Source organism: Maniola hyperantus, chromosome 5, assembly GCF_902806685.2.
Source record: "Maniola hyperantus chromosome 5, iAphHyp1.2, whole genome shotgun sequence".
Taxonomy (NCBI): Eukaryota; Metazoa; Arthropoda; class Insecta; order Lepidoptera; family Nymphalidae; genus Maniola; species Maniola hyperantus.
The window spans coordinates 12,245,064-12,258,329 of NC_048540.1; the positions used below are offsets into that span (position 1 = coordinate 12,245,064).

General features: G+C 36.0%; 2 protein-coding genes and 1 long non-coding RNA gene across 11 annotated transcripts in view; 2 read left to right on the forward strand and 1 right to left on the reverse strand.

Moving 5' to 3' along the window:
• The window catches only part of dnc (phosphodiesterase dunce), a 465,943-nt gene that overhangs the window by 239,208 nt on the left and 213,469 nt on the right, over positions 1 to 13,266 (forward strand). The window lies entirely within an intron of this gene.
• LOC117982160 (uncharacterized) lies at positions 6,787 to 9,679 on the forward strand. 2 transcript variants are annotated; one of them, XM_034968466.2, is made up of 3 exons: positions 6,787 to 7,239; positions 8,567 to 8,781; positions 9,046 to 9,679. In XM_034968466.2, exons 1-3 carry the CDS (start codon positions 6,941 to 6,943, stop codon positions 9,453 to 9,455), a joined length of 924 nt encoding a protein of 307 aa, XP_034824357.1. In that variant the 5' UTR covers positions 6,787 to 6,940; the 3' UTR covers positions 9,456 to 9,679. The 2 variants fall into 2 exon arrangements, with proteins under 2 accessions (XP_034824357.1, XP_034824356.1); XM_034968465.2 differs by having other exon boundaries at positions 8,567 to 9,679.
• Positions 7,254 to 10,340, reverse strand: LOC117982161 (uncharacterized). Its single transcript, XR_011236797.1, has 2 exons — positions 9,991 to 10,340; positions 7,254 to 8,195 (listed from the first exon to the last, which is right to left on the reverse strand). It is a non-coding gene; the product is annotated as an uncharacterized lncRNA (long non-coding RNA).

Here is a 13,266-nt window from a genome sequence, read left to right on the forward strand (position 1 = left end):
GAGAGGAGGAGGATATATGGGGACGCATACATGCTGATGGATGTACGTGAAATATGCTCATCAAATTGTTCGCAACGATATCGAGCCACATTTTAATTACATTTTACGTGAACCGAATATCGGATCGCATGCGGTAAGGTTCTAATCCCGATGGGTATAGATGAATGAACACACCTACCTCAGATACCTATACTTCGACACTTCGTAGGTGGTGGCTGGTAAACAACCTTAAATGATGGCAGGTGGATGAGAAAGGTAGAGAGCGGAGAGGAGGAGGATATATGGGGACGCATACATGCTGATGGATGTACGTGAAATATGCTCATCAAATTGTTCGCAACGATATCGAGCCACATTTTAATTACATTTTACGTGAACCGAATATCGGATCGCATGCGGTAAGGTTCTAATCCCGTTGGGTATAGATGAATGAACACACCTACCTCAGATACCTATACTTCGACACTTCGTAGGTGGTGGCTGGTAAACAACCTTAAATGGTGGCAGGTGCATGAGAAAGGTGGAGAGAGGATCTAGTATATGGGGACGCATACATGCTGATGGATGTACGTGAAATATGCTCATCAAATTGTTCGCAACGATATCGAGCCACATTTTAATTACATTTTACGTGTACCGAATATCGGATCGCATGAGGTAAGGTTCTAATCCCGTTGGGTATAGATGAATGAACACACCTACCACAGATACCTATACCTACTTCGACACTTCGTATTAGGTACTTGTACCAGCGTTGTAATGCCTATTAACTACCGGCATTTTCCCCGAAGTTCTCAGCTGTTTGATACTTTACGTAAATTAAATTTACCTCAACTTGCTCTCGAAATTAAGGCAGTGAAAATGTAACCATAATCCATTTAGCGATGCTGAGATTATAATTTAACAAAAGTTTCGGTTATCAAGATGATAGACTCTCATTGAGCTAGGTGTCTAAAGAATTTATTTTCACTTGTTTTTGGTCATTTCCAATGTTCCGTATCTCCAGAGGAAAAAACCGGTCAAGTGCGAGTCAGACTCGCGCACCGAGGGTTCCGTACTACAGTTGAAAAATGACCGACCCCCATAGAGGTGGAGTTTCTAAAAATCATTAACACGTATTTCTTTTTTTTAACCGACTTCAAAAAAAGGAGGAGGTTCTCAATTCGTCGGAAAACGGATAAGAGTAAATTGCTCGCGATCAGTGTAATAGCTTAGTAAACAGTAGATTTTTAACCAGTCAGCATAATTCCATGGGGCCACTAAAAATTGTGAAATAAATTTTTTTTACAAAAAAAATAAAAACCGACTTCGTTACATAAACACTAAAAATTTAAAAATAATTTAATTTATTACCGAATATATTATTATGTGTACAAGAGTTAATATAGTTTCATAATAATATTTTTTGGGGTCGGTGCCAATGAGGTGCCATTGTGGAGTCCCATAAAAATATGAAGTCTAGACGATTCGCGCAGCTAAAGCTAATTGGCACCGGCACCAAAAAGTATTATTATGGAACTATATTAACTCTTGTATACATAATATATTCGGTAATAAATTAAATTATTTTTAAATTTTTAGTGTTTATGTAATATTCAACCTACTGGTCAAATACCCATTTTCATGGATATAACCTGAAAAATGACATTAACACTTTGCAGGGGGTAATCTCTAGAACTACTGAACCGATTATGAAAACTCTTTCAATAGCAGAAAGCTATATTATTCTTGAGTGACATAGGCTATTTATTCAAAAAAAATTTTTTACATATTTTATTCAAAAAAAATTAGAGGTCCCTACGAAAATTGTTATAAGCTACCCGTGCGAAGTCGGGGCGGGTCGCTAGTGTACTTATAAGAGTGTTTACATGAGTAAATTTGTCATGCAAGCTACTTACGTGAGTAAAACTTACAGGTGTATCCGCGGTCTGTGTCTCATTATGAATGTGATTTCAAGCGTGCCAGTGTTCTAATTGCGTCGTTAAAAGCGCTGACTCAGAAAATCAAAGTACCACAAGCATATAATTGTATTAAACCCATATTAAAGCATTATTAAAATCAGTTAGCAAACAAAATTGTTTAATCCTTAATAGCACTAAACCGCAATTTAATTCAATGCAAATTAACACATTACACCTACGCTCTCTGACATTACGCCGTATACCAAAATTTGGAAAACAATTTATAAACAAGTTATTTATTTCCATAGGTTCCCTAGCTATTCGATTTTGATAAAAGATTTTGTCGTTAGCTTCATCGCCTTCTACCTTTAATAGGTTACATGACGTCACGACAGATTGAATATGGCAGAGAGATATGAAAATTAAAAATACGACAGCAAAAAAATTCAAATCAAAGATAATATCATTGTGTAGATTCCGAAAATATTTTATACCCGTACGTTATAATATAAACCGTCAGTCAGTCTGCGGTGGGGTTTTGAAAGTAGTCGGGTTTTATTTTTGAAAATCTGGTTGTAAGTGTTTTCAATGTCAATAAAAATCACAATATGAAAATAAATCGTGAAATTTAAAATAAATTAGCATTCAGAATGATCTTTGTGTGTTAGCGTTCTGCATTGCCGCTTCAACGTTTCGGATTATAATAATAATTGAAATGTTCTCCATCAAGTCGAGTAATAGAGGTATTGGGATTAGAAAGACCCTATAGATATCAAATATAAATACCAATAGATACCAATTATTAAGAGCGAACAGAAACAAGTTTTTAATAGGTACCTACCTTGTATTTAGTACAATCACAAGATGTCTTAGTTTCACAACAAAATAAAAACGAGCATTTTCTGCTTTGTTTGTCTTGTAAGTTTAGCTCCCGTTGAGAAACGACGGAGAAATGAAGCGAAGAAAATAATGCGAGTGTTAACCCTTAAGACGATAACTTCAACGTTTATAGCTTCGTATTAATTAATCTAAATATATAAAAGGAAAAGCTGACTGACTGACTGACTGACTGATCTATTAACGCACAGCTCAAGCCACTGGCCGGATCCTGCTGAAATTTGGCATGCAGACTTGGATATATAGGTATATGTATTTATAGAGACAAATAAAAAATAATTAAAAAAATAATAAAACAATTAATGATCTTAATTAATTTTTTAATTAAAATGGCTGCTCACACTATCAAAATATTGCACCGTAAAGTTTTTAACGTTCCAAATAATTCATAATTTAAATACGAACTCCCCCGTAGTTAATGCGCTTTAGGGCGAAAATTTGCGAAATTCATAAAAGAGCACCCACTCGAAATAATGAAACGGGCTAACCGTTTTATATCCACTTCACACTCTAAACTCAGTTATTTCCCTGGTGTGGTATGAAAAATACTTAAAATTATTATGGATGTACTAGGTGTTGCTTCGCGTGGATTTAGATTGTTCGGGAACTCTTGTATTTTCCGGGATAAAAGTAGCCTTTGTCGGTCTCCGGGATGCAAGCTATCTTTGTACTCGTCAAAATCGGTTAAACAGATGGGCTGTGAAAATGTAACAGACAGAAAAAAGATAGACACACTGGTACTGATTCCGAGCGCAACAAAATTTTATAGTAAGTCAGCATCTCTTTCGTACCAATGTAATAAGAAAAGGACAGACAATCCTAATTTAATTTAGAGCTGTCAAACCTCGTGACTTTATGTGCCAGTCATGAGCCTATTGGTTTTTGTAGAGTGCATTAAAAATACTCTTTAAATTAAAAATTCATTTTTTGTTTGTCCTTTTAAGCAATATTAAAAGAAAAAAGGTGCAGATAAGTACTCTAAATTTAGTTTAGAAAAATAACATCAGAATTGACGCCGCTTTTGCCATAGACCTATAAATACTCACTTTCGCTGTAATAATATTAGTAGGTAGGGATAACGAATGAAATCTCGACGTTTTAATATCTCTGCAAATACTTCGGTAAGATCAAAATGAGTTTTTCGAAGTTTTTTGATCGAAATGGGAAGTGCGAGTGGTATGGTAACTTTTAATGAAAGAATTATCATCTGTTCCACACGGGTGTCTCTTTTCGGTAAATAATAATAGTTGATCTTTGAAGGAATCTTTTAAGTAAAGAGTCGCAGTCACTGGCACCGATTCCGTTGTCTTTCTCTAAACTAAATTTAGAGTATCTGCATCCTTTTCTTTTTAGCCCCCGCGGTAACCCGGTGCGGGCAGGTGCGGGTGACGTACGGGTATGCGGGGAGTCCTTCCGCCTCATACCCCGATTGCCATCTCAACCTGTCGCGTACTATACAAGGTCTCACAAAGGTCGAAATAGGAGTCGTCTATGCAGGGGCGTAACGCTATAGCGTTTCTGACTTGCAAGTTTCTATGAAAGCTGATGAGACACGCCTTCTTGCATAATGAAAAACCGACCAAGTGCGTGGCGGGCCACGCGCAGTGTAGGGTTCCGTAGTCACAACTTAGCCATGATAGTTTTCCTTTAAAATTGATTATACTATATACCTACCTACTACTGCTGTGAATTTTTTCACGTTCCTATATACTACCATTTGGCTGATAGAGGGGGGGGGGGGGGGGGGGGGGGGGGGGCACTCGACTCTAATAAAAATTAGCACTTTATAACATCATATTTTACAAACGGATCTAGAAATCGAAACACATCCCACATCCACAGTATTTTTAAAAGACCTATTCAACGATACCCTACACTACGGGGTAGACGAGAAAAAAATCCCCACTTTACATGTTTGTTACCCTAGCAACCCTAAAAAAAAATATTTATCAAAATTTTATTTCACCACTTTGTTGGCTTGATTAATATTTATACCCATGCCAAATTACAGATTTCTAGCACTAATAGTCTCTGAGATTAACTGAGGACGGACGGACATGGCGAAACTATAAGGGTTCCTTGTTTACTACGGCAACCCTAAAAAGTAGCGCATACTGTACTTGTATCTTCTTACGCTGAAAAGTTTGCAAATTAAAAATAAACAGTGAAAATCTACACGCTAACGCTAAATTGAAACTAAAACTTAAAAACTGTGTTTGTTTAACAGCAATTACTAGCTGATGCCAGCGAATTCATCGCGCATTGGCGTGAATTTAGGTTTTTAAAAATTCCATCGGAACTCTTTAATTTTCCGGGAGAAAAAGTAGCCTTTGTTACTATCTGCCCTTTTAACTATCTCTATGCCAAAAATCAAGTCGATTAGTTGGTTAGTTAGGGCGTGAAGAAAGGAGAAACACACTTTCGCATTTATAACATCCATACTTCCATACTAATATTATAAACTAGCTGATCCGCCCCGGCTTCGCTCGGGTGGAGTTTAGAAAATTGAGGGGGAAGTTGAATTAAATTTTTCTATCCGTAAGAACCATCCTCGTACTTCAAGGAAAATTATAATGCGAAATCGGTTCAGCTGTTCTCGAGATTTGCGATGTCGTGATGATTTATAGATGCGAAAGTCTGTCTGTCTGTCCGTATATCTATCTGTTTGATTGTCTGTCTGTCTGCTAGATTTTCACGTCCCATCCGTTAAACCGGTTTTGACGAAATTTCGTACTGAGATAGCTTGCATCCTGGGGAAGGACATAGGCTACTTTTTCCACCTAGTTAGTGTATAGATGTAAGAATAATAATACCTATGCTCTCGAGAATCGTGCAGTGTTAAATATTAAACAATATTATAGTTCTCAGTTCTCACCTAGCTCGCAAGGTGTGCTCGCGAGTGCAAAGTTTGAGTACGGCTTAACATCAAATTAAAGTACCTACTACCTACCAAGGTTGTATGAATATGCGGAAACCGTGATTTGCATGAAATATTTATTGATGCACTGGCATAGCATGACTGGGTCGGGCTTATAAATAAATCTCGTGGGTTGAGCTAGATCAAATATCGTATGGCATTGCTGTGTTAAAGCGATTTGAATTTGTATCTCCTTTTCCAGCATTACGCCATTATTTTCTTAGAAAAAGTCTTATAGTTAATTAACTACTGCGTGCTGCTCGTGACTTCGTCCACTTTAAAAATTCCCCGAGAACTCTTCGATTTTCCGAAATAAAAAGTAGCCTCCTGTAAAGTAAATCCTGTATGTAGGCAAACGCGTCCCATCTTAGGTCTCATCATCACTTCCCATCAGGTGTGAGTGAACGTGGTCAAGCGTGCGCCTATAATGAATAAAAAAAAATATTGTTGGGTATCATTTGTTTTGAAACTTAATGTTGAGCAGTTGCTAATAAAAATCTTTTTGATGAGATAATATGGGTACCTAACAACACACACACACAACACATTTTTTCACGTAGGTAATAACATTCCACTATTGAGACCCTTCCACTTAGGTACGCACATAGAAAAACACATAGGTGACATTCATGTCAGCATTTTTTTTTTTGAAAATGTTTTGAATAATAATTACCACTTCCTGTTCACCAATCTATGTAGGTACGAACATGTCTAACAAATTATAAATTGAGAGATACCCAGACCTGTTGGATACGTGACTAATCTCCTTTCAAACAGATTCTGGGCGAAAGTCAATTGGTCACCTTCCCGATAACCTTATAAATGTTATAGATAATACTTAATATTTTAAATTTATCATATTATATTATATATAATATCATATATTAAATAATTCATAAAAAATATTAATGACTAGCTGATGCCCGCGACTTTTTTCGCGTGGCTATAGGTTTTTTTAAAATCCCGTAGGAACTCTTTAGTATTCCAGGTTAAAAATTAATCTATGTAATCTATCTCCATTCCGAATTTCAGCCAAATCCGTCTAGTAGTTTTTGCGTGAAAGAGTATAAGGGCCGAAACACATAACGCAAACTGCTTATTTTTGCGGCGCCGCAACGCCAAAATCGGCAGTTGCGTTGCCGCGTTGCGGCGTCGCGAAACAGGGCATTATGGTAGGGCAACCATTTTCTCGTGATTTTTGAGTGTGGATAGACGTCTCTCTGCGATGGATCGTAATAAACTTATTGCTTATTTGTTATTAAGAAGACATTATTCTATCTTAAAAATACGGCAAAGAAGATACTGGATACATCCATTAAGTAAGGGTATGAATCCAAATGGCGAGTTCTTTTCTAAAAAATACGAAGCATTAAAGATAGACGAAAAAAAATTTGTTGCCTACTTTAGAATGAGTATATCATCATTTGAAGAGCTATTAAGCGAGTTATCAAAATATATACAGAAGAAAAAAAATAAAGGAAGAAAACCAGTTACTGCTTTGGAAATGCTGGGCTTAACTTTAAGGTAAAACAAATAGGTTTCTTATTTTTTTTTATTGATGTTTATGGCACTCGGAATCAAATGTTTAGTTTTATTTGTACCCCTGGCTTTATACACCTGTGGTACTAGCGGGGTGTCGATAAAAATTTTGCATCACTAGTGTTCATGGTTTGGGGGTACCTAGTGGTACAAAGCCAGGTTCAAATGAAACAAGACAGAATCAAATTAAGCTTTTTGCATTATACAATTTTCTTACTTTAAGAATACTTTAATAGGCCTTAAAAAATGTAATGATCAATTTAAGAAAAATCAAACTCCTCATCTTGTGAAACATAGGAAGTAGCTGACGTTTCGTCCAGTAAAAATGGTGAATTTATTGGACGTTGTTGGTTTGATGATGAGGTAGTCCTCTGTTCAGTAATCGAACTTCCAGGAGTAGAAGTGTGGTAGCCACTCTGAACCGTATTATCGTATCTCATAGTTGAATATCCTTGATTGTAACCCTGATGCTGATATTCTTGATTATAGCCGTGATGTGTATTTTGATGAATTGAAGGTTGAAGAATGTCGGTTAATATTTGAAGCACCCGACTTTGAAATATCAATGTTTGATTCTCATTTAACGATTGTAGAGATGGTAAAATCCCCTTGAAAAAATGCAAATGTCTATTCTCCGGTGTTTTTAATATTGCCAATAAATCTTCTTCAATATCATCCTTATCATCTGCCTTTCGTTTTCGTGGTTGACTTTTATAACGAGGCAATGCCGTTATTTCATTCTCAATATCTCCTTCCGCTACGCATAAACTGGAATCAGTTGCATTTTGTGAAACCTTTTTCAAAAACTGTAATTGTTTATTCAAGTGATATTCTTTAATTTTTGCAGCTCCAGCTCCTGATCGATTGGCATCTTTTAGTTTTTTTTTGATATTTAGCAAAATTATCTTTTATGGCCTTCCACTTCTTGACTAAATCATTACCTGCAACAAAAAACTTCACAAGTGAAAAATAGTAATAAAGACTAAAATTCCCTAGATTCCATTTATACTACATATAAAATTTGATATAACTTTCATAAGTACTTTCGGTCCATCCAATTTCATATAAATGGCTGGCCGCCGAAAAAGAATAATTTTCTGCTTTTTCTTGACTTAGGCAAGTTAAAAACTGATTGACTTTGCCTAGAACAACCATAATGTAAAATATTTATTGAGTACTTCTTTGAAAAACTACCTGTCTATCTTTGAAAATCTATTCCTTTAGCAACACTATTACCTGCGCGGTTTGAGTTTGATTATACCTACATTTGTATTATTTTATTATTTGCCTACTAATTATTATTTCATTTTAGATTTCTAGCAACCGGCAGTGACTTTAAAACCATGCATACGAATTACTTCCGAGGAGCAAGTACAATAGCAAAAATTGTAAGGACAGTTTGTCGCGCCATATGGAAACATCTATCAAGTCAAAATATACCTCCTATAACAAAACAGGTTCTAGAAGATGTCGCTATTGAGTTTGACAAGAAAGCAAATTTTCCTAACTGCATAGGAGCTCTTGATGGTAAACATGTCCGTATTACATGTCCTGCGCACAGTGGATCACTGTTTTACAATTATAAGGGCTATAATTCAATAGTTTTATTAGCTCTTGTAGATTCTAGATATAGATTCATTTTTGTCGATATAGGAGCGTATGGCAAGGAAAGTGACTCCACCGTTTTCCAGAACTCTAAACTTTATGATTTGATTATGACACGCAAATTACCTATTCCTGTACCAAAGCCTTTACCAGGTTCTCAAAATGAAACTCCATTTGTTTTTGTAGGAGATGAAGCATTCTCAATTTCGAATAACGTCATGCGCCCTTACTCAGGAAAACATTTGTCGGTACAACAAAGAGTTTACAATTATCGACTGAGTCGTGCCCGAAGATATGTCGAGTGCGCTTTTGGCATCCTAGCCAATAAATGGCGCATATTTCATCGATCTATGAATGTGCAATACGAATTTGCGACAGACATTATCAAGGCATGTTGTGTAATGCACAACTTTGTTTTGAATCGAGATGGAGTACAAGCGACCGATGACATTATCTTTGATGATTCTGATCTGCAAATGTTGCATTTGCCCACAGCAAATGAAAATAATTTAAGCCCACATCTAATACGGAATGATTTTTGTAATTACTTTTCCAGTGATGTTGGCGCCCTAAGTTGGCAATTAAACAAAATATGAATGTTCGTATACCTACTCAGTTCAAAATACAAATAATACCTTAATACATTTGATTCAAACTATTTAACATGTTGTGAACAAACATAAAAAAAGCATATATACGGTCGAACTGAGTAACCTCTTCCTTTTTTGAAGTCGGTTAAAAATGTGTATTTTATTTCTTTTCTTTCATTATTAATTATTTCACTGTTAAAATTTTCAATAAATGTGATTTACTTTTGTAAGATGTTTTATTTCTTATCTATGTACTTTTGAATAGTTTTGAATCAAGTGTCCACTCTACGACTATAAATGTTACTCTATGCACAAGAAACGTTTGAAGTGCAACCATTAAAATTATAGCTATCTCTTTCAATTGCGTTTTATTTCATATCTTTTGGTTTGCTAATCAGTAAAACTTGCAAATGTGTGCAGTTTTGGATTGCTGGGAGGTAATGATTTAAACACAGGAACAGATTTAAAACGTAAATTACTATGAACGTAACTTATCTTTAGTTTAAAATATCATTGCCTAAGACTATATGTTACTACTTACCCAGTTTTGATTTTTCGGTTGAGTTTTTTTCCTTGTAATCAACATAAACGATCTCACAAATGCTTTTCCATGCTTCTTGTTTTATAAATTTGTCTTTATAGGTTTCGTCACTAGTATCCCACAAACAACGGTGTTCCTGAACCGAAGATATAAACAGATCGACGTCAACGTCAGACATTTTAATTTTAAAACTGCTTCTCGGTTGACACGTGTTGTTTGCAAGAGTGTTAGAAACAAACTGCATCCTTGTCAACAAGTATGACGTCATAACGCTGGAATTCACGTCGTGCGTTGCGGCGCCGCACCGCTATAGCGCACTGCCGATTTCAGCGGCGCGGCGCCGCAACGCGCTTATGTGTTTCGGCCCTTAAACATACACATTTTCACGTTCATAATTTTAGTGTGGTTTTTTTAGCGTTATCTATCATCTTCTGTGCATTTATTCTACTGTACTCTTAGATATGTACATAGTGCTCACTAATCATGAAATATTTATAACTCTAACGATAATAGATATATTACTTATTATTACGTACAGTGATTACATATTTTATATGTCATAAGTACATTAGTTCGTTACTTTTATAACAAGATAAGACTGGGTATTATTTATTATTATAAATGCTAGAAATATTTATTGCGTAAGTAGGTATGATTTCATTGTTTGATATTAGTAACTATTGTACTAAGAAAACATATCCCATCCAATCATAGCCCAAAATGTAGGTATCGCATAGGGTTTATATTTTTAGTAAAAATATTTTTAATTTATTTCTTTTATCCAGCCGTAAGATTCTTTCAGACAAGGTTTACCTTAGGAGCACAAAAACGTTAACGTCCTTATTATTTAGAGTACTATAGGTATAGAGTTCATAGACGTTCTTTAGGATTATTTTTATCTCAATATACTAATGGAAAACACCAATCTTTCAACTTGAAAGTTTCAAGTAATGATAGTTTAATGCTAACAGCCGTACTCAGAGTTGCTTAATCGTTACTTAAGTTTAGTTAAAACGAGACAGAGCTATATCTCTCACATAAATCTGTCTCGTTTTAACTCAATCTTAAGTAACGATTAGCGACTCTGAGTACGGCGGTGAGACCCATTACGCACGGTCGACTAGTCGCCCGGCAACTCAATTGACGCGACCTATAAATTACAGATTCTATCGGTCGCTGTCGACTGAGTTGCTGGGCGCGAGTGTGCACTGTGCGAGTGCATCTCTATTGCTGCTAAAACAACAAATAATAAAAATTTTAAAATGGCCGCCATGCAAATTAAAAAATAATAAAAAGTATTATTTCTTGTACGATGGCACGGAACCATTCTTGTTCAAGTCCAACTTGCAGTTTTTCTATCAATATGTGGGCCGGCGTATTTGAGTCAAATTTTGGCAGAATTTTTGGTATAACATCACAAGCACTTCATGGTGCCTTCAGGCAAGTTGATCTGCCTTTTTTGTTTTTTAAAGAATATTAGCCATGTTAAATGACTAATATTCCCCTTTCCTCTCCAAATTAGCGTCAGGCTTGTGCTAGGAGTAGGTACGACAATAGTGCAACGGGCGGGGTTTGAACCGTCGACCTTTCGGTTTTCAGTCCACTCCTTTACCGGTTGAGCTATTGAGGCTCAATATTGATACTCAAAGACTTATTTAACTTCGGATGTTATATTTGCTAACCGGTATTGTTTCAAAATTTTCAGGTTTACTTTTCCTTTGTGAATAAATAAATTTTCATTTTAGTTTCCTTGCACTGTTATTGTATGGAATGGAAATCTAGCTTCTCAGTATGAATAGGATAGTTAATGCATGTATCCTATTCCTTTTGTCGCTAGTTCTCTAGACACTAATGAATGAGATCTCTTGTTTGTGGCCGAGACCGTATAAAGCTGATCACATACAATATTATTATGATCTTCAAGATACACAAAGCCGCAAACGTCATATACAGATAGGTAACTACTGTTCAGTCCCCTAATGCAAATATCATCAGCAGCACAGTTCATAACAGTTAGGCAACTTCTAACAAAACAAACGTCGAAATCTGTGTGATCCTAATATTTGACATATCGTCGATTAAGGATCAAACTGAAAGTTCCCTCACTCTAGTTCACTCTGTCAGCAGCATGAATTGGCCGCATCAGTCAAACCAAAGAAGTGAGAATGATGTCAACAAAGATTAGAGGATACGATGCGAAATACAGATACAGGTACTATAAAATATTCTGTTGTTATAATCCTAACAACAGAATATTTAATAGTAGGTACCTTACAAAGGGCTCACTCCGTTAAGACGTTTAAAATAGCAACTCTTGTCATGACACGATAAAGTGCAATTTAGCTCTCACAGCGCTGTGACCTAAAATGTAACAAACGCCTCTCTATTACGTAAAGTTATATTTCTATCTCTCTCTTTTTTTAAATGTATAGACTAGCGCTTGGCTGCAATCAGACCTGGTGGCAAGTGACGATGCAGCCTAAGATGGAGCGCGATTGTCTAGAAGATGCCTATTTAGTCTTAACTTACGCGAGAGCCGTGAAAGGAGTGCGCCGCTGTAAGTATATTTCTTGGGTCATAAGACGAAGAGCTCAGCGTGCTGAACTGACGTCCTTAGCATTTTCAATAAGCAAAAATGGGTTGTAACATTTGCACTTCTTGCGTCTGTAGCGGCTCTTGCGGCAGTGTGCGATCATCTTTATAGACTATCTTCCTACTCTACAAGTAGGTGTGTCAAGCACAATTTCCTGACGCAATTACCCAGCATCATTTCATTTCATTTTTTATGAACGCCCAAAAGGCTTTTGATATTAATTGTAACAAAGGGCTGTCAGGTATTATTATTTTACTTGTTCACCTTTTTAGTGAATAAATCTTCAGTTTATTTTACTTCTCTCTTTTGGTAGAGAAAGATAAATGGAGCTCAGATTCTTTCATGTGACAGGAATGCAAAAAAATTAAGTTTTTGTCATGACAAATTAGAATTAGAAAATGGTGATGGACTATAGTCAAACCCTTCTCATTCTGAGAGAAGACCCGTGCTTAGTAGTGAGTCATGCGATGGATCGATCATGATGGTGATGACTGATGATATAAAAAAATAATGTATTAAATACCACACCTATTTTGTTACACGGAAAGTAAAAATTTCCTTGGATAAAGCTACAAAGAATCTACTAAGCAACAAAGTGTCTGTATCAAATGTATCAAAGTACGGTACCTAAGTGGTACCTTCTGTGTAGTGTACATTCGTGGCATATTGTCAAAGCACTGCCC

What these genes read in the sequence shown, in the direction of transcription:
- LOC117982160 (XM_034968465.2), top strand. Translation starts at nt 6,941, where the DNA reads ATGGATCGTAATAAACTTATTGCTTATTTGTTATTAAGAAGACATTAT. An exon ending in ATGCTGGGCTTAACTTTAAG is followed by an intron (nt 7,240 to 8,566) that starts GTAAAACAAATA and finishes ATTTCATTTTAG; the next exon opens with ATTTCTAGCAACCGGCAGTG.